General features: G+C 40.7%; 1 protein-coding gene across 2 annotated transcripts in view; it reads right to left on the bottom strand.

Annotated features, from left to right (window-relative positions):
- Window positions 1-19,858, bottom strand: part of NT5DC3 (5'-nucleotidase domain containing 3) — a 35,329-nt gene extending 15,471 nt beyond the window's left edge. Inside the window, exons 1-3 of one of the 2 annotated variants that reach the window (XM_061371889.1) lie at window positions 19,469-19,858; window positions 12,435-12,551; window positions 2,677-2,861 (exon numbers count right to left, since the gene is read on the bottom strand). In XM_061371889.1, coding sequence (XP_061227873.1) covers window positions 2,677-2,844 — 168 coding nt within the window. In that variant the 5' untranslated portion in view covers window positions 2,845-2,861; window positions 12,435-12,551; window positions 19,469-19,858. Of the gene's footprint in view, window positions 1-2,676; window positions 2,862-6,393; window positions 6,607-12,434; window positions 12,552-19,468 lie in introns of those variants that run through there. The other variant, XM_061371887.1, reaches the window with a different exon arrangement.
- Window positions 19,859-22,356: the final 2,498 nt, after the last annotated feature.

Genomic DNA, 22,356 nt, shown 5'->3' with positions numbered 1-22,356 from the left:
AAAGCAAGTCAGGCATCAAACACCATCAGGGTGAGTCACATCAGGAGACCACCACAGTGACCCAACTATATTTACCCTGAACAGCACTTGTAAGATTGCTTAGAGATGCATGTGAATTGAATGACTGCATAGGAAGCTCATACCACCTATTAGAGAGTTTTCTAACATTCTTCAGTACAAGCCCATTGTAATTTTGTCCTGCTTTAAGCACAGGTTAGTCATGAAAAAAATATGTTAGGTGTGTGCCTTGGGCTAAGGGGTTTGCTCATTTGTTTTTAAAAGGTAAAATGCTTCAGTCATTTCTGACAAGGCTTGAGAAAACTATCATTTCTTTGATTAACCAAGTGAAAGGCAATTCTTGATTTCCCTCCCATAGGCACCGCCATCTTAGAACTTGACAAATGAATCTCAGGCACATTCTCCACCTTCTCTACAACTGTCTCCATACATACAGGGCTAATTAACAAGCCTTTGGTGAAAAAAGTAGATCATACAGCTTCAACAGAGGCTCTAGCTACTTTTATAAAAAAAACCTAATAAATCTCATTTTCTCCACAAAGTTTTTATCCGTGCTGAAGAGGAGCTGCTCTGCAACTGCTGTAGACTGTGCTCATACCAAACACAAGCATCTAGACTTAAAGAAAATACTCCTAACTTCTGAACTATCATCCCTACTACAACTTCCAGAAAACATAGGGAAGGCTAGTGATTGAATGAAGAACAGCATCAAAAGCTTATAGACAGGTTGGTAAGATTTGTAAACTTGGACAGGGAACGTGACGCAGAAGAGACAAGGGAAAACATCAGAGGAGGATACAGAATGTGATCAATCACAAAGACGTAAATCTAGTTCTGACTCTTTCAAATTTCTGCGTACTTGACTTTCCTACTTTACTAGAGGGCTGTCTTCTGGCACGCATGTCAGCACACATGAGAAAAAGATTGAGCCTACCTTGGCACACAAATCAAAGCTTCCTTATAAACCAAACAAAAAAAAAAAAAAGATTAAAAATATTGCACTGTTTGCTTGCCTTACTCTTGATAGGAATATTTGTATCTGGACTAAAATAGCAGTCCAGATAAGGTGACACAAGGCCTATACATTAGGAAAGAAATAAGCCCAAGAGCAAAAGTTTTCATTCAACACCTGCTGCCACTTCTGAGATTAGCATTAAATTGATGTTTAGTCTCTTGGACACACTGCAAAATTCCTTGCTTCCTACACTGCATTTTGCAGTTTCTGATGAATTACCTCATACTGCCATGATCAAAACTGGCCATCTTTCAGGCTGACTGTGGCAGTCATAGTCGGCAATACTATCTAGAAGTTTTTCTAATGTTAAAGGCAAGGAAAACATTAACAGTGTAAGAAGCTACAGACAGCACTAACAAAAACTGTTGCCCCTCAATAAAGTCCAACAAGACATGATATATTTCCAGTAAGCTGTCTCAAAAAGTAATTACAGTTTCATTTCCTATAACTCAAGAGAATTTATTTGAGACAAACTGGAAAGTTATTACTACGTGAATGCATTCAAATAGTAAAGACAGAGCACAGTTTGAAATTCTGTCTACAAGAATTAATCTTGACTCCTACAGTAACGTTTTTTTGCAAGAACACACAGCTTTAATAAAATCTATTTACACATCCCACAGCAATTGCTGCTGAGACATGCCAAGATCTCAGAGGGATCAAGTTGTGTATGCTTGTAGCACCCATGGAGTTTTGTTTGCTCTTCCAGGGATATTTATAGATGTTTATATATAGCTCCTAACCTTTAGATTCAAATCCAAAAGTAGTATAACACCACCCATTCAGATTTAGGTTATATGAAATACACAAGCAGTTTATTAGTTAAATTACTCTGTGGAATACTTTTGCAGGAGAATTTTCCTGCGAATCCTACAGTCCAATAACCTTTACCTCTTTCCATTCACATTTTCTTCCGTCTTTTTCCCTGCAATACCTTCAGCTTCCAAGTCACCCATCTCCTCCCCACCTTCATGACACACAGTAACTTCTCCCATCCCCAGACTACCCAACAACCAGCTCCAAGCTGCTTGGATGTCAACAAGTCACCAATGCAACACACTGCTTGCTGAGGTGACAGGGCAGTGCTCCCTCTTAGAGGACTACAGCCTGAACACTTACTTGCGTCTTTCTTGTATTCAGCCTGATTACAGCATTATGCATACGCTGGCCCTTCAGCTAATTCAGCTGAAATGCCAGGGACATAAAGGGAGCACCTCAAAAGCACACAGTGCAATCAAAGACCTCCTAAGAAGTCAGGCTAAAAGTATTCCATATGGAAATTAATCACCGCAACCACAGCAATGCATAAAACAGAGCAGTGGTAATTTGCAAGCTTCTTATTTATTAGGGTGACTGAATTAATGACAATCAGAAAAAAAAACACCAAAAACAAACCCACCACCAAATTTAAAATTAAAACAAATAAAACTCTATTCCTTAACAGCTGACAGATTACACTCTGCTCAAAACTGCAGCTGAGAATAAACCAGGACTTGTGTGGTTCATATGTAGCTGTTGTACAAAATGTGCTATAAGGGAGCCAAGCTAGGACTAAGGCATGAAAAGTTATGTCCCTCTCTGCTAGAAATTATTTCTATACTCTTTATTGAGCAGTTTATTGTTATTCCACTGACTTTTCTTACCCGATGCTCATTAATAAGAAGATCTCGAGCAGCATTGAAGATCAACGTGTGCAGATGTTTAGAATAAAAGACCAACGTGTAGTCGTAATCAAATCCATAAATTTCAATGTCTGACAGGCTCATTTCATTGTTTGAAAAGATAGCATCTGGATTCAGCATGTTACTCATGATTGAAGGAACCAACTCTGGGGAAGGAAAAAACAAGGAAATCAGACTAGCCCTGTAGATTTAAATAATGCACAGAAACCCATTAGCAATTTCTAAATATAGATAAATGATGATGGAAACTATCAAACTAATTCACACTAACCAGCTAATCCTTAACAACATGATGCCATTGAAAGTGCTGTCCCTAACTTTTCTTGGTGACCCATAGCTTTTAGTTGAAGCACACTTTTCTCTGTACAGTTCAAGTAGGAGAGAAGATGTATTTTGACATGTTTCATCAGAGAACCCCAGACTAAATATATGTAAGCTTTGGCTAACTCCATTAACACATTTATTACTGCTTTTGAAAATGAACTTTGGAGTTGGATGATGATTTATTATTATTATTATTGTTATAGAAGCCTTGTCTTCTCCCGTTATCTGGTCTGGCTTCTGCCCCAGAAGCCAAACTGGCATTGTTTTGACACTTTTAATTTCTTTTGCTTCCTCATTTCAAGGTTACCACAGTACCCACTGTCAATTCAAATAAATAAACTTTGTGTGATCGCAATAGTTCCCAAACAACAGTTACATACACATTGCTACGCTTATTAACCTGCTAGCATATTAGGAAGCTAAAAATAGTCTTCTGTTCTCTACACACAACTACCTGGCGTGTGCAAACCTCTTATTTCTAAGGGTATGTTTCCCTTGATATTTGTTTGAAAAGTACACTGAGAAGTTAAGACTACTTACTTAGAGCCACAACATATTAAGTAACTTTAGGACCAATACCAACATCAGTATGAAGAATATTTGTCCTTGTTTTGAAAACTTAAAAAAAGCAACATTAGGAGGCTAAACACTACCCTTGTGAAACCATAAAACATTAACATGCTTTCCTTCCTTCCCTTCCCATATACTGTCTTTATAAACCAGCTTTCCCTATTGTGGAAAAAAAGGGAGTTTACATCTGTGCTTGGAAGGGTAACTTTAAAGGGAACATGCTTTGTTTGGTTACTTTCTACATATAAGTTTAGACGAAATTGGTCAACACCTTCAGCTCTGAGGACTGATACACAACATGCTCCACCTTGGGAGAGAGGAAACTACCTGCACAGGGCAGGTAGACATGGAGACTCCAGATCTGTTAAAAACTTGATAACATTCAGTTTTGAAAACTCTGGCCAAACACATAGAAAGGGAAATGACATTTATTTTATAAAGCAATGCCTTAGTCTGCCACACAGTGAATGGACAAATACAATAAGAAACTTTTACAGATGCCCAATAACAGATTGCAATGTAAAACTGTTTCACTTTATCTGATGCAGACACCCAAGTCTTCTAATTTTTAAGAGAGAGAAAGAACAGCAATTTGACTGAGTTTCTTTCACCAAAAAAAGATCCCAGGAGTTTCCCATGCTTAAGCGGTCATTGTAAACTCTATCTTTCATTTCAGGGGATTTAACAAAATAAGCCTCAATCAAAACATTAGCTCCTGCTATCTCTACTCACTGCTTATAGTAATACATGAGATAAATGTTATGTTCAGCTGAGGTAACAAAATAACCAACGCAATCTGACACGATACTATTAAGGCAAATACTCTTACTCTATAAAAAGGGCCATGGATCACCTAATTAACTTGAAGCCATAACCATAGTTTTAAGTTAACTTCCAAAATAACAACACCGATTTATGTATTATAAATTAATTTTTTCAGTTGTACAGCCTGGTGAATTAACATTCATTTTAAAAATATAGCTATATAGAGAGACACAGATATTTCAGACTTTAAAACCCTGACCAGCACCTGACTGAAAACAGTAAAAACACTTCATAGCTATTAAGACATTCTGGCTGGCAGACAGCATCCCAAGTGCTATAAACCTTGCATCAAAAATCGGCACAGCTTTGTCATCTTAACACTGTAACTAAGTGAAATGCCACATACTTGAAGCCATGGGGTAACTGGCTGGAATAAAACATTCCAAATTATTCTAGAAGCACTTGCCGCGTCTTCTGCCAACCCACACCCACTGACTGACTTACTTTCCTCTTAACATTACCCTACTCTCTAGCCTCAGCTCTGAAGTATTACTTGGGTGTGGCTTAGAACAAGAAAAAGTTAATTTCAAGAATAGGAAAAGAAAGATTCAAAATAAAACGTATTTACTCTCTTCTTCCCGTTCCTTATCCCACCCTCCAAATACCACAGCATTCTTCCAAGATCTCCAATGCTTGCATTAGATCTTCTGAAATCTCTTATTTAACTTGTGAAATGCTGCCTCTATTTTATGTTTGCAAACACTACATTTGCACCCTGCACAGTGAAGCCCCAGTTCATACTCAAGTCTCCTAAGCGCAGGATAATACAGTTAACTTCTCTTTTTAAGGACAAAACATGCAAGACTAAAACATAATCCACTGTCACTACAGGACAAGCTTTCTCACTTGATGTTGCAGAACATAGTGTCCTTTGGATCTTTAAATTAAAGATCACGTATTCAAGCTCCTTGGTAATACTCTTCCCATCAGACCAAGGGCTGAAGCAAGCAATCTTCAAGCAAGTATTGGGCCCTTAACTTTATGCCTAACTGGGCTGACCAACAGTGCTTCCCAGAGTAATGTATATCTCAGTAGCGTTTCACCCTGGCTTCAATGCTTCATGGAAGTATTATAATGGAACCAGAGGTAAAACAAAAAGTAATAGAGTCATAGACTGGTGTGGGTTGGAAGGGACCCTGAAAGCTCATCCAGGTCCAACCTCCCTGGCATAGGCAGGAACACCTTCCACTAGACCAGGCTGCTCCAAGTCCCATTCAACCTGGCCTTGAACACTGCCAGGGATGGGGCAGCCACAGCTTCTCTGGGCAACCTGTGCCAGTGCCTCAGCACCCTCGCAGGGAAGAATTCCTTGCTAATATTAAAATTGAAAGTCATGCAAAACTTTTCAGCATTTTTTGGAACCACAGCCTATTCCAGAGATCCCCTCTAACAGACAACCAACTTCCCAACCTTCTTTTTACACTTGCCTTTCTCCAAACACCACGTCTCGAGCAACCCACCACTCTGCCTAGCCCAAGCTACGCTGTAGGAGAGGCTTTTCCTCCGAGGCCCTTCCTAACAGGTACAGGCCGGTGGAATTAAGAGGGGCAGCTACTTCCAGCGGTACGTCTCCGGGGATCCGGAGACCTGTGAGGCAACGATCCTACCGGCGCTCCCCGTCCGACCTGGGACAGCAGGAGCGAGAGCACTTGGTCACCAGACCCGCGATGTCTCCAAGAGCAGAGACGGCGGGTTCTCGGAGCTCTGCGGGACAGACCCACAGACGCTCACCACGGCCACGAACCCCGCAAGGGTAGAGGCGGGGCGGCTTCATCGCCGCCCCACACACACACACACCCCTCGCTCCTTGAACCCTTCCTGCTGCCGAACGGCGCCCACAGGGCTCACCGTTCCTCCGCTCCGCACCGCCAACATGTATCTATTCGCTTTAGGACCGGCGGCACTCCGATCTGCAGCGGGAGAGGGACCGGCTCCCGCGGGCCCCGCGTCCCGGCTCACCCTTGGTGGCTCTCTTGGCCTCCTTGTAGCGCGACCACAGGTAGTTCTTCATGTCAGGCGGCGGCTGCTGCTGCGGGGCCACAGTACACAAGGCAGCGGCCCCCGCGGCGGGCAGGGCCCTGCATCGCTGCCCGCCCGGCGCCGCTCGCCCGGACGCCAGCAGGGACCGCACCACTGCCGCTGCTGCCATGCTCCGCTCAGCCCCGCTCCTCCGCCGCCGCCGGCTGAAGTCACTTCCTCGGGCTCCGCCCCGGGGCCGCACGGAGGCGGTGCCCTGCCCAGCGGCGGCAGGTAGCACCGTCCCACCGCCCCGAGGGGGGCTGAGACCGCCCCGGTCCGGCGGGGCCAGCCGGCGCTCTGTAGCTCCTGCCGTTTGCTGCCTCAAGTCCATGGGGGCTCGAGGCGACCGGCCGGCTACAGCGGGAAGCGGCTTTCTAAAGCCCTGACCCCCCGGTGCAGCTAACAGAGGGCTGGGTCCCCGGCTCTCGGATCTGCGGTGGCGTCGATGGAAAGCAGCTTCCCCCATCTGTAACCGCCCGCAGCAGTTCGTTAGCAACTGCTGAGGGGTCATACGCAGTTCAAGGTCAACTTCAAGGAATGGCGCGGGCAATGCACCCCAACCGCACAACACGCTGCTACTCGGGTGTCTCTGTGCGAGGAACCGCCTGGTATTCACATCACATCAACAGCAAATGTCTACTTTTCCAGCCATGCTGCACTTGAGCTATATGCACCTGCTTACACCCATGAACAAAATAAGCTCAAACAAGCTGGATATAAAATATATAACACAAAGAGCACCATGAAATCCACAGAAGCCATACTGCTGTTTTGAGGCCCCCATCTCCCTGTGAAACACTTGCCACTGGTACCTGTAGGCCCTGTCAGTCTGAGAACTTCAATCAGATCTATCAATATTTGTTTAAAAAAATAATAAGTTAGATGATGCATGGATGAAGAACCACCAAGTCCAGAGCATTTCAACAGCAGAAAGGTGATGGCTCTACATGCAGAGCTCCTGATGTGCTCACAAACTTTCTTTACAACAAAACGAATATATATATATATTTTTTTCCAGTACAGTAAACATCAGACAGGTTGTTCTTATACCAAGGAGATCCACAGAACCTATTGTCACTTAAGTCTAGAAATTATGAAGTTCATCAGCCATTCTTCCCCATACATCTCTAAAGCAGCAAGCCTCACAAATCTGAAGGACTTCAGACTAAATATTACCCTTAGCAATCTTTTTTTGTTTGGTTGGTTTGTTTGTTTTTTTACAAATAATGACACCCATTGTATTTTTACAGGCAAAACCACAACAAAATGAAAGAAAAGCTATCAACCTTGTATTTCAAAGTGTCTATCAGTGGGTAGCTGCATGTTCTGTACTCCTTACTGCGGCTGAGTTCTTACTGACATTGTAACTGTGGTTGCCAAAAGTCTGATACCTATGGATTACCCAGACTTGGTTACTTTGTTACTTTGTGGAGACCAGATACAGCTTTCATCAATGTTCCTACGTTATCCCTTTTATTACATTGTTTTTTCGTTATTGCAGTGTGTGATTCTGATATACATTACTAGGAAACCATCATGATGAATTCTGGGAACAAGGGCAGAACAAGACAGTCAGTATTTAGGAAACGGACAACTCCATAGAGAATTTCTAACCTGGTACATGATTCCTTTGATCTTTCTAGACAGAGATTTTTACAGAGCATCTTTGTTGCAACACCCTGGGGCAGAGGAAATTCAAACTTCCTATACATTTCAGCATCAGATTTCCCATGTGCAACTAGAAAAAAAAAATCATCTATGAAATTAGGAGACTCAGTGAAAAGTCATTCTGAATTCATAGCACAGTTCTAGGGCATTGTAGAATTTTTCATCATCCAAATCCCTAATTAATCAATCACCTTCAATAAAGCAAAAATGCATTAGGACTGGACAGCTTCTCCACTCCAGCCTATGGGCTAATTAATCCCATGTGCAACTCAATTGAAATTAATGGCAAAAGGCACATTGTTCCTCTCCTGAACACAGCCTAGCCTGGTCTCCAAGTGCTGAGACTATAAATATCATGAACAATAACCACATCAGTAGGTGAGGCATTCTCAAGGAAGAGTTACAAGAACTGCTCTGAATAATACAAGAAGGAGCAGTAGCAGAAAAGCCATTTCCATCAGTCAGTGGAGGTGTTGCTGTTGTGGCATACGCAGAAAGAATACTGCAGGGCCAGGGGTTTATGTTCCTCTACTATAACATCAGCATTAAGGTTAGAAAACTTACCTCTAAAAAGGTAATAAAGTGCTTATAGCACTGTCACTGACTCTTTGAAGCCCAAATACTTTGAACTTGCACATTCACTTATTTTTTATACTATTAAATTAGAATGACAGTATTTCTATTTCTTCTGCAAGCATGTGCTTGCAAGACAGGACCTTGAATGTAGAAACCACTGTTGTGGGTAGAAACTTCCTTTTTTGCTGTAGTCTGCAGTTAGCTAAACAGGTAGCCAGGACTGACTTAGAAAGAGAGATGTATGCTTGAGTGTCTAGTCCCAATGCTTTCAGAGATCATTCTCCCCACATGTCAGGCAATATGCTTTTGTAATGATAGCATATTCTTGAAGTATGTGATACAAATTAAAAGATTGTTTTCTATATGCTATTCTGTTAAACATAGCAGCTTTCAGGGGGAATGGGGGGATGACATTTTACTTACCTGTTTGGCCAGTGGGTTGTTCACACAAATCAAAGTAATCCCTAAGTGTTAGCAGCAAGACTGGAGACAGAACTAAAACATGAGGTGGTAGTGTTTAAAAATAAGATGTTAACTCAACTTCAGACAAGCCTGTCCTTTCCCTTGTCTGCTGGTCTCTGAGTAATGACTAAAATACTGGAAAATATGTGGTAATGTAAACTGGCATGAAGAAGTTCACATGGAAATTCATTTGTCTTTATTTGGGGTCTATAGAAGATAGATGAATACGCATTCCTTCTTCAAGAAGTTGTATCAGTTCTTATGTAAACAGAATTGGGTATACAGAAGTAGAATTCAACCTACAACTGCACTTAACTTGAAATATAGTCCTACAGGCCAGTGTAACTTTAAGTGTCCCTCTTAATCAGTTTGGTCCAAGTAATGGACTGATGACTAAAAAGGAGGTATCCAATACTTTACACAGTGCACAAAAGAAGCCTGACTTTCCCTCATGTTGTTGTCAGAATTGACCACAAATGTGACACTTTCCTGGTACAAGCTGAAAGGTGTTTAGATATGGCTGACAATTAAAAAAGAAAAGCTCACACCCAAGCTACCAAGAAAGAGAAAAATGACTGCCACTGCTAAACCCAGGACATTATCCACCCTTATTCCATACCATTCACGTCATGCTCAGATCCCACATTTTCAATATACCATCACTCTTATCTAAGTGCACTCTCATCGTAGTGCATGGGTCAGTCCCTATAAAGCTGTTGAGTCCATCTGGTCCATGATGTCAGGCTCCATCTCTTGTAGCAGTCTTTCAGAGCAGGAGAGGCTGTGTGCGGTGTTCACACACATGAATAACCTGGGCAGTAGTGTCCATTGCTAAGTCCACCCCTCGATCATGAGTCCATCTCATGTTGCACTCTGCTCTGTTGGCCTTAAGGGTCATGGGCCCACCAGGTTCAAAATAATTCATGTCCTTCCATCTCCAATGTTTCCAAAGCACTGGAGGGGCCCAGTGGATAGATACTTGCCCATACTGTCCCACATGCCCTGCCACTCATGACTGTCCAGCCTTGGGGAAAACCTCTTGGTCCTCCCATATTGTTGTCTAACCCCAGCAAGACCCAAACCCGACTCTGCTTAAATTTTGGATCAGACAAATGGTGGTGGGTAAAACACACTCTGCATGTGTGCCAACATAGTGAACACCATCACAATCAGCAGGCAGGTTCCAAGGGTACCCAAAGCCATTCAAAACCAGAACTCTCAAGCATGCTGCTGTACTTGTCACTGGGGCTGGTGTAGTTGCTGTGCTTGGGTTGTTTTTTTGGTGTTTTTTGTTGTGGGTGTGGGGGTTGGACACCCAACATAAAGAGCTTCACAGAAGAATTATCCTTCAAAGAAGAATCTCAGAGGGCCGTCTAACTTCATGAGTAGAGCAAGAAATAGCATGGACCTAAAACCAAAAAGGCATGCAGTTGTGTGAAGTACAGACCATATACCCTGATTTATATCTGGCATCCTACTACTTACTGTTTAGGACTTGTGGGATTAACTAGGGTCTGAGTGGGCATAATGTACACAATTTCTTTCAAGATAAACAGAATGCTTATGAACTAGATGTTTTACTTTTGGCTGAATTTTGTGACCAGGGGTAATTCAGTACATATTATCCCCAGTTCACAAACACCTGTTGAAGGCTCAAGACATAGATGCCAGGTAATCGCCATACATACATACATAAAACACCTTTGGGGACCTGTTAAGTGTTTCACATATGCCATGTATGACAAATGAGACCTATAATTACACCACTACCTAATTTCTTTGCTTTTCATAGTTTTGTTCACACAGGGAAACATGCAAATCTCCCTGCAGCCTGCTCAGCCCTCTCAGCTCCTTCCCACATCTGTGATTATTGAGAGCACTCATTACCTCAGAAACCACTTGGCTAATAAAGACACTCCTGCACTTAAGTGATTGTGGGGTGGATTTCTAATCAGCTAGTATAGTCTTCAAGTCAAGCCTAAAACTGGGCTAACAGATGCTACAATTTGTTAAAGTCCCATTGAATGAAATTAAAATGCAATGCTAGGAAATCTGATGATGTCTTAATGGAGCTTCTGTGGTACACTGTTCCAAACAGAATACCTTTGTAAGCAATAAAACCATTTGACAGATTGTATCAGATAGCTGTTTATTACAGAAGTGAATGACCTTGGACTAACAGAGAATGGGAAACAGCAATGCAGAAGCAGTCCATTGTGAAAGGATAGGAAGTCTTTCTTACTGCCTTAAAAGATTCTGAGGAATGTTACATTCTTCATCTTTAATATATTGCCTGCTTACACAAATTTTCCTAAATGTGTTTGTCAAAACTATTTTGCTTTAAAGGCCACAGAACCATTAGATGCTGGTGACAGTTTTTAGGCATTATTGACCCGAGTCCTCTTTGAAACTGTACCCTGTTACAGTCCCTTTAGCCAGCCAGTACCTCTCTCTCCAACCAATGTTTCCATATGGAAATTTGTTGCACACATTAAAATCTTATGTGTTTTTTCGGGGTGGGGGAAGTGGTGTTTAAAAACATGTGGAACTGTGTCTACATGCAACTATTTGGGAAAAGAAGCTTTAACTTTGGAGAAAAATCTTTTCCCCCGAGTTACTTGTTTGCTTCCTTTGTTGTGGTAATGCTAACACCATTTGAAGTGGATTTGCCATATTCAGTGTGGACAAGCAAGAATGTAAGCACACACTACCTATGCATGCAAATACATGGTTAAAACAAGAGTAGAAAAACAAAGCAACTGAAATGGGAAACATTAGTCTCTGTAATGTTCCTCACAAACTCCAATATAAACCAGAGCTGAATATTTTAAATGTTATGCTTCCACAGTGGAGCTGGGTAGGGAAGATACTGACTATTTGGTTCTGCCTGGTGAGCCTTTGTCAGCCATCCCTCCTCCCAGAAGAAAATGCTTAATCCAAACAAGTTATAACCTTTTCTGGTAACCCAAGTGGCATAATTTAGCATCCATGCACCTTGCCATGGGAATTCTGATACGGTTTTCCAGCCATTACATCAGACATCCTAAAAATTTGCCAAAACTCTAAAAAAAAAAAAAAACCTTAAAAAAAACCAAATCCAGTATTATCAAATAAACCTAAACGGGAATGCAAGTTTTGTAAGTGCTTTTGCCCAACTTACTAGCTTTACAGCCTAATTGTGTACTGAACAGAAGATTAAATAACTATTAAAAAAGAACCTTGATTTTTATATTAAATACATTTTTAACTATATATTCACTTCAGAACAAACTTACCAGAGGAGTTAGAAGCCCATCCTTTTTCTCTGTTAATGCTACTCAGTGTAGTACATGCTAGCTCTTATGTGACAGGTGAGCACTTAACCAGCATCTGGTCCAAAGGGAAGTCTGAGTCTGCAAGGTAAAAAATAAGAAGCCTTGAATTATTTTATACCAGATCTCAAAATAATAATGCTGGCAAAGCAGGCAAAGCCAAGTCTATCTGTACCTAAATTCACAGTGGACAGGAAATGCGAAGAACAGTACATAGACAGCCAAACAGTCTGGAAGAAAGATGGGTCACATCCTGGACATGTCTACCTGGCATAGAACTCAACCATTCCCAGTAGCTCTTGCACAAGGTTGTTTAACCCTCAGAAATTATCCAGAGCTAAGACAAATCCACCAGAGCCTGTTCTACCCCATGAAACTACATCTAATTCTATTTTGCATTGTAAACAAATACCTGGCCAAAAAAGTGTAGATACACCTTTGATTTGGCCAGGGCAGTCCCAAAATGCATATATCACTCCTATTAGAATCAAGACATTATTTCATCACACCTTACGCTAAGACAGAGGATTTTCTATCCCCACTTTCATTGTGTTCCTGACAATTCATCCCTAACACAGCAGAAGGAGGGGGAAAAAACAAACCCTATTGAATTCAGCACTTCCAACAGGTCACAACTTAATGCAGGCATTTTTCCCCTCCTTCAGCAGGAGTTGTTGGAGGGACATCTTTCTAGCTTTGTCACATAATAATGCCAGAGAGCAAGCTCTGGTCAAATGACATATCACAAGGAGCAGGGCCCACATATATCCAGACCAAAAAAATGGTTACCCTGGTCTCTAGTGCATGGATTGCTTCCAAGTCATCTGAAAACTAACCCAGCTGCAGCAGCCCGGAGTTCCCATGCGCTAATTTATTCTGATCCTAGCTAATAATTCAAAATATCTGCCTCTGGGCAAAGTAAATTAACCTATCAGCCTATACACAACCTGGTGCTGTCCCACCAAAAGTGACAGTACTGGAAAGGTAGCTCTATATTATACTAATCTCAATCAGAATAGTTCAAAGAGCAAAGAATATTTCTGGACTGCATAGACAAGCAGACATGGGACAGAGTGCCCTTCAAGTTACACCAGTTGACACTGCCCTTTCAATCTCAAAAAGTGGGCACCAAGGAGTTCCAAGCAAAGGAGCTAGGAAATTTATTCCCCAAGGCATGCCTCACCTTAGGGCTGCAGAAAGAGAAGGTATCATAGCTCTTGCTATTTTGGCTCTCCATCACTAGAACCCCTCCACATGACTGACCTGATTACCAGCATGACATGTCACATCATGTCATGAGACTAAGCAGGACTGGGTTTTTTTTTACCCTACTAGACCCAACCAGAGCCCAGTAAACACTCATCCCATAATCTTATTTTCAGCATGTTTATGAGCAGGCAAGAAACAAGAGGCTGTAAACTATCAGCCAGCAGGATTCCTGCCCTGTACTTGGGGAATTGGGTTGTTTTCACTCACTCAGCTAGGCAAAGATAATGTTGGCAATAAATTTGAAGAGCCTGGGGGAAATAGGGAAGAGCTGTCAATCTTTAAAGAGACTAATGAAACTTGAATAAGGTTTCAAATTCTTAACATACCACAAAACGTTATTTCCTTTACAGACAAATTTAGGTAAGGTGATCATATAATTATATGTCACTTGTTGCTCAGCACTTTATATATAGCCATGACTTTTAACTATTCTTCAGATGACTTGAAAACTATGCCAACTGCCTTTGACCTCCAGCTAAAAGATTAATCTTGCCATGGAAAATTTAATTTGCATAGGAGCAAAAAGGGAACTATCTTTCACCCAACAAAAAAATCTCAAGTCAAAAAAACTACACACACAACAATTACTGAATTACTGAAACCATTTCTTTTCCTGAACACAAGCAAGCAAAGAGAAATTTTGGCTCTAAAAAAGGATTATTTTTGATGGACAGTTTGTTTGCCTGAATAAAGTTAACTGAGCAAATAAAGTTACATTGAAACATGACATGAATACAAGCTTTGTATATCGTACCATAGCCCACTGGGCTGGGTGGGGCTTTGCCCAGTGGTACCTTCAGGGAGGTGTAGCCAAGCCCCTGTTGAGCAGATGCAAACTCTGCAGAGACTTGCAGCGTAGCCACAGTCAAGCAGGTTTTCAGAGGGACATTTGTAGCACATAGGACACAGCCGCCCATTTCCAGCCCCTCTTTAACCTACAGCCTCTTAGAGAAATGTACAAGTGTTCTCTGGTCTTATTTTACTTGGGAAAAATTGCACTGGTTTAACTTTGTCCAGTTTATTCAGATGCTGTGACTAAAGCCATATAAAATTATTACGTTGGTTTAAGAATATTTCATTGCAGTTTACCCTGTATCAAGATACCTTTTCTATTCTAAAGCTAAATATGAACTCCTATCAAATTAAGTGCCCATATAGCTTAATTACACTTATGTAACCTTTCCATAGCCTTAGCACAAATGCAAAGAAGAATACACTCATCATACTGCTGACTCTTCTCTGATCCTTATAATACACACCTCATTTGATTAGAGTAACTAGATTTTGTTCTACCCAAATCAATTTAAGTGTCTGTAATATCTTGTGCATAGAAAGCTTTTGCCTTAATTTTATTCTAATTTGACTGAAACAAATAGCCTTCACATAGTTAGGGAAAAGAGGCACTTCAAAGCAACAACAACAAAACCTCAGTGCTTCAAACTTGATAGTGTGGTATGGCTCTCTTTTTATCAGTGGCATTCTTTTCATAGGTGATTTAAATTTGGTTTAGTAACATGGCAGTCAGCTGTTTTATTTTTTAAACATGGTCTCCTACTTTGGCCCAAAATCAAATCATTAACAAATAATGACAGCTGTGTGTCTACATATATTACTTTAAAAAAGCACCCTAAGATAGAACTCCCAATTTTAATTAAATTAGTTTAAAACCCCATGCTTTTTGGCATTAAAAAAAAATAAATCTTACCTTGCTACAAATGAAAAATAGGCATATATCAATTTTAGGAAGAAAAAAAACCACAAACAAGCTAATCTTATTCCTCAATACTCAGAAGACTGTATTACAATTATGACTCCACCATTAAACTATTAAAGTCTTGGGACACATATTTAGCTCTGCAGATACTCCTTTAGCTGTAGTATGATGCACACTCACTGAAGACAACAGAAGTCAAGGGCAGCCATGTCTGTTCTGCATCCTGTGAAAATCTTTTCAGAATTTAATCAAATAGATCTGACCCTCCACGTCTTAGCTTCATGAGACTTGATCCTCAGAGTCAGAAAATCATAGAATCATGGGGTTTCTTCTTAAGTGTAGCACAAAAATCTTTCATTTAGCCCATATTTGCTAGAGAGCACTCAGGTGTATGTGAATATTTTAATGCATCTTTCTCCTAAAAATCACTGTAACCCTGGAGATTCTACCCATCTCCTGTAGTTTTTCAAGGACTCTCTCCATGCAACATTTTACAGCACTAAGACCTGGCAAAAGTAGGATTGCTTCATTCACTGGTTGAAAGACCATTTCCTCTTTTGAGCCTACATTTGACAGTACATGCATGGAATTAATCTTTTCAGTTAATTTCTATTACAACTTTCTGTTGATAAACAGGTACTTTTGATAATGTTACTACCTATAAAAATGAGAATATGCAAGCATAAATATTAAGTTAGGTGAAGATGGATGCATCATATTGTTATGTTTCTTAAAGGTGATTAGTATTTGTTATCTAACCCCCTGCATGGCTACCATTCAATGGGGAAGCCTGTACATCCTCTCCACAAAACCCATTAAGTTACACTGCATCACAGTTACACTGCACTTGTAACTAACTTTAGCAAAACTAGACTGTGTCTGGAACCTGCGAAGATTTATGGATATGCTTGACATAGCAGCGTCCTTGAAGACTTTCCTCCTCACACAAAGCTATTCCCTGAGGTAAGGCTTCACAAGCACAAGTTCAATGAACACAGGATGCAGGAACTGTGTCTTGCCAGGGCATAATACTAAAATAGTAATATGCAAGTAGCAAATGACATTCAAATAGAAAAGTCAGTGAAAGTAAGCATATGTTTAAAAGTACAGCTCCTTCCTCATAGCTCTGTCCATAACATCACTAAGCAACATGAATTTGCAGTCACTCTATTGCTGCAATTACAGGGATCTCTCAGATAAAATTGGTACAGCTTCAGTGTGCAATCTGAGCCATTTCTGGACCCTATCATCAGCTTTATTGGAAGAAGGTTCAAATTATTTCACTTCACAAATAGTAAATAGACAGTCAATTTATAGTGGTTTTCATACTGTCTGCATTTTCTAACATGAAATTAAAGACGTACTTGCCTTTTTCCTCTGTTTTCTGACATATTAAGCAGCAGATGCCCTGATGAGGAATCTCAATATCCTAAAGAATTGAACCATATGTTGTAGAACTTACTGCACCATTGCTGGGTTAATAACAACAGTTTTATAGAAGCACACTAGAAATACCATTGGTGGTGGCAATCACTGGCAAGTCATTCTCTGGTCAGGGAGGACATGGCCTTGGCAAACAGTATGATGTCCATATCCATCTGCTGACCAAACATGGCAAGTGAATGATATATTGTAATCAACACAGAGCAAGAGCACTATAAAGCCAATCAACCCAATCAATAAGAAGGGATCTTCTTATTGATAAGAATTGTACACAGAGGAAATATGGCATTACAGACATCCAGAATGTCACCATGCATCTGGCAAGCTCATGGTGCACACACTGCATGAATTAAACACTAAAAACATTTCTTATGAGTCTGCCAGGAAACACCATCACTCTTTAAACCAATGATAATTTACCCCACATGAAGAATCTTACTTTCTAGTCTACCCTGAGTTTCTAGTGTGCATTCAAGCATTTCTCATGAAAATCTATTTTTGGAAAATAACTGAAGATATCTTCATGTCTCTTTCCATAGCAACGTTACAAAAAATGTAAGAGATATAAAATTTCTTGTGCATTTCAGAATTCAGGAAAATTCAGTATCAACATGGTAATACTTACAGAATAGTATATTAAACTGTAAGAGATCTCTATCACTGTAGCGTAACATACATTGTTGAGTGACAAAATGATGAAATAAGACCTTAGAGACTTGACCATGCTCATCTGAAATCAATAGTTTTGCCTAAATATCAGTGGGAATAGGCGAGTTGACTACTACAGACAACGCTTCCAGAACTGTTAAATGCTTAGCAGCTCCCAATAACAGTAATAAGGACTTGCTAGGTGCAGACCAAATTTTAAGTCTGGCTTAAGATTTGCCTCTCATGTCCTATTGAGCACTGACATATTTTGAAAATCTGGGTGCCTATTGATAGATCTAAATTCAGATAGTGGATCCCTTTAAAATTCTACTCCAATATATACACAAAAATCTATTAACACACCATTCAGCCTATTAACATATCATTCTTAAAACACAAGTTACTCAGGAAAAATCTAAAGCCATAGACAGACACGTTCAATCTTAAAAATCTATTTACAATCCTTACAAAGAGTTCATTAGTTTCATAAGATTGATAGTTTCAGCACATCATCCACTGCATTCTGCTGCTTCTTTAAACCAATGGCATATTTAGCATTGCTATTAATAAAAACTCACTGCAAGAAGTATTCACTTATACAAAAGCATCTAGGTGTTGTAGCTGGAGAACTGAATCATCTCGTACAAAACTATTACAACAGATTTCGGGATGTCTGTTGTGACTGCTCCTGTCTTTTGGGAGAATGCAGAGAATTCTCCCCTCTCCCCCACAGCTTTAATAAGCCTAACTCAGGCATGACAGCATTTTATCTTACACAGCATCTTGTCAGATTTTTCTCTCCTAAATCTTATTATTGTCTGCTTTTGTCCCATAATGATGCCTACAGGTGTTATCACAACCTGTTACCTGTTGGATACAAGCAGAAGGGGAGGGGAACATTACCATATAAAATTCTCAAAACTACTTTTTATTGAACTCACAAAATCCATATCATAGCTCCAGATAATAGCACAGAAGTATCTATTGTAGCATCCATGAGTATTAGATTGCTGACAATTACCTGTGACTCAAAGAACTGCACAGTTTTTGAATCTGTCATAGTAGCTCTCATACACTATAAAAATCATTTTGCTTTCAGAGTACTGAGTTCCAACTGCATGCTAATTTGCTTCCTTTCAGGTAGAAATGAATAAAAGATAGCTTACAAAAACAACCGCTTTGTAAATGTTTTTTTTACAACTTTTATCAGCACATAGCTACAGTCTAAGCAGTGTTGCATCCTATAGCTAGGCTTGCAACTCATCACCTAGCTAGGATACTCTTATTCTACCAACACCATTTATCACAGAATGGCTTGAGTTGGAAGACACCTTCAAGATCATCTAGTTCCAACCCCTCCAGCATAGGCAGGGACACCTTCCACTAGACCAGGTTGCTCAAAACCCTATTCAACCTGGCCTTGAGCACTGCCAGGGATGGGGCAGCCACAGCTTCTCTGGGCAACCTCTGAAGTGTCTCACCATCCTCAGAGCAAATAATTTCTTCCTAATATCTGGTCTGAATTTACCTTCTTTCAGTTTAAAGTGTCCAGTCACAAGTACCTTTATTTTAGGAGATGCACCCTTTCTCCTATTAAATATTCCAACCTACTTCACACAGAATGTTCAAGAGAAAGACAATTCTGGAATCTGCAGGATTCATGCTGGCAAAGAAACAATTTTCAACAGCCTTGCCACCGAATGAAATACACGCTTTTCACAAAGGCTGGAAAAAAAATAAAATAAAAGCACCCAATACATAAGGATAGCGAGGCAGCTATGGATGGAACATTCATACAACAAGAGATGGAGCAGAGCGCCAAATAAATTAGCACTTACAATGACTAAGAAATGCCAGGCTAAAAGTACATCAGAAAGGTATCTGAGCGTGTAATCCTTAGCATTCAAACAACAAATATTCTTACCCTTGTTAAAGCTGTTCCACTTTGCATGCAATAATTAAATCATTTGGCCGAGAAATAGAAGAGATGGTCTAATATCATAGAAAACAGCTGAAAATAAGTTTTGCGTCTAGTGTAATATGGGACCAAGAAACCAAATCCAGTGGAGAATAACACATCCTAGAAAAAAAGCTTTGTCATGATCAATATTTCATTTCTTTTTCATTATGTTACCTTGTAGCTCAGCTACCAAGCTGCTCATACTATGCAGCACTTGACCATAATGAAAGTACAAGGGTTATTGAAGCTTCCTGAATTCATGCCATAGTAGCAGTAAGAAAAGATTTCATACTTGTCTGCATAGCTAGAACATCTAAAATCCAGAATGCCTCACTACCCCTAACTCAAAATAATAAACATAATTTCAGGGTCAAAACCTTAAGAAAACACAGAGGTTGCAAATACCTTGAGCAGCCTGCAACCTTCCTCTCCTATAAAATCTTTATCAGTGTCATCCACCCACCCCCTAGACTTCAGCTGCCAGCATTCAAGCTATGCTCTGATATGGCACAGCTGTGTAACCAGGACAAGGGCTCTGTGAGAACAGCTGTGAGAAGCCTTATCTTCTCCCTCCACCCGCACACCTCTCTCACTTTGGCTCTCGAGCTGCATTTAAGCTCAGGTCTGTGCCCTAGTCCTCATGTGGCCTGAGTTCTAGGTGTACCTGGCTGGGCTAAGGTGACTTCCTGGATAGACTCAGCTCCAACTGGTCAATATCAACTATCCTCATTCAAAGTCTAGTAAGAAAAATGTGGTCTCATCCTTAAAATACATTTCACAGTCCCAGTATAAGGATCTTCCTTCTTTTTAAATATATTTGGACATACAATTGGTATGCAGGTTTTACATTGATATAAATCTGGATTTCACAACATTAATTACAAAAGAAAGTATTTTGCCATACCCTGAGAAAGCTCAAAGTTTTTTTTTTCTAATATTTTATATATCTATTTTCCCAGCACACTGGGTTTGACCTAATGTATAAGAAACAAAAGCCAAAGATAAATAAATTATACCCTCAGCTATCCACTGAGATCCTGGCACTTGTTTCTGTACAGTGAACAGGTTTAGAGTTCACAGGGTACTGCAGCTTACTTATGATGTCTCTGAATGGAGGAATAAGCACTGTTTTTCCTGGCACAAATGAATGTTTGCAATAGGACAAGGGGTAACAGTTTTAAACTAAAAGAGAGGAGATTCAGGCTGGAGAAATTCTTTACAAAGAGGGTGGTAAAACACTGGCACAGGTTGCCCAGAGAGGTAGTGGATGAGCCATCCCTGGAGACACTTAAGGCCAGGCTAGATGTGGTTCTGAGCAACACGATCTAGTTGAAGATGTCCCTGGTCATGGCATGGGGGTTGGACTAGATGACCTTTGAAGGTCCCTTCCACCACAAACCGTTCAATGATTCTATGAATGTTGCAGAGGCAAAGAGCCTCTTTCCGGGACACAAGAAGAGAGAAGTCATGAAACATTTTCAAAGGGGTGGCAATCTGTATAGCCACCAAAAAAAATATTTTCCCTATTAAAAAGTTAGAGAAAAACTTATTTTAAATACATTCGTACAGACGTACATATGTGCAAAGCATAGTTGAACCATTTTAGAAGCATCTCTTTCCAGTCTTCATGTCTCATTATGAGGATTACCATAAGGTCAATGCAAAAATGAGAGTACCATGATGAAATATTTCTTGAAAGTAGCAGGAACAAGTATAACGCAGGCGTGATCCCTTGAAAGGACAAGCTCCCCACAGGCCGCCAGGGTGAGCTCTCGCCCAGCAAATCCAAGCCAGAGCGGGTCCTTCCCGCCTCCCGTGCTTTCTCGAAGGAAGTGTGGGGGAGGGAAAACCACTTTATTTAAAGCTTAATGCCTTGAGCATTACATGAGTGTCAGTGTGGAGAAATGATGTTTCCCAATGATATGTTCAGATTTAGGCAGTCAGCTTTGTGGACACAGGCTCTACTCTGAGAACTTTCAACGTACACTTGAGCGATAAGCAAGCTTGCAAAGCTCACAGGAACAAGCTGGAAGCTATACCAACCCACCTGAGTGACACTATGCAAACACTATGCTGCTGTGGCTGCTCTATGCTCCCCAAGTCCAACTTATTCCCGCTGACCTGCACCAGCTGAAGGCCAACACCACCTTATCAACAGTGCTTCTGCCGCCAGAGATACTCAGTCCATCCTCAGGGCAGGGAGAGAAGAAGGGATACTCTTTACAGCACGCGTTTTCTGTGCCAATTTTGCTGCAGATGTCAACATGTCCTCTTCAGTTAACAGATGTGCCCTCTACATGCTGTTACATGTCACCGGGAGAAGCTGCTGTGAAGCCAAATGTTGCTCATAGCAAATGCCACCGTTTGTGCGTTCATGGTGGCCATCTGTTTCAAGCTAAGACTTTATTCGGCCATGGAGAATAGTAATTACAGATTAGAATAAGGCTTAACTATTCTGAGAAGACTAATATTCCCTGTGATATGTTTTTTATTCTTGGCTACAGAAATATGTTGCTGCAGGTGCAGATTTCCAGTGATACTGAAACTTACAGAGGTTTTAGCATCTGAAGAGTCAGGGAGGGTTTTATAATGATTAAAACATGATTATTTTATCTGTACAAAGATTCTTCTAGTTACAGTTTTTCATCTTAACAGATTTTGCCCTTTACGCTAGGCTCCTTAAAACCCATTCCCATCTGTCAATTCCTCTATTACGAGAATACAGAGCATTAAACTTCAAGGGACACCACCTTGCAGCCTTCAAAAACTCTTGACAAGGGGAAAACCCCCCAGTTTACTGACGTTTCTCTAACAGTGCCAGCTGCAGTGCAATCAGCCTCAGGAGGAACAAG

Source organism: Neopsephotus bourkii, unplaced genomic scaffold, assembly GCF_033783945.1.
Source record: "Neopsephotus bourkii isolate Nb327-2 ecotype Australia unplaced genomic scaffold, CSIRO-AGI_Nbou_v1 NB_1589, whole genome shotgun sequence".
In the NCBI taxonomy this organism is placed as follows: domain Eukaryota; kingdom Metazoa; phylum Chordata; class Aves; order Psittaciformes; family Psittacidae; genus Neopsephotus; species Neopsephotus bourkii.
The sequence above is the reverse complement of the archived record's forward strand: the minus strand, read 5'-3'. Positions and strand labels throughout refer to the sequence as shown.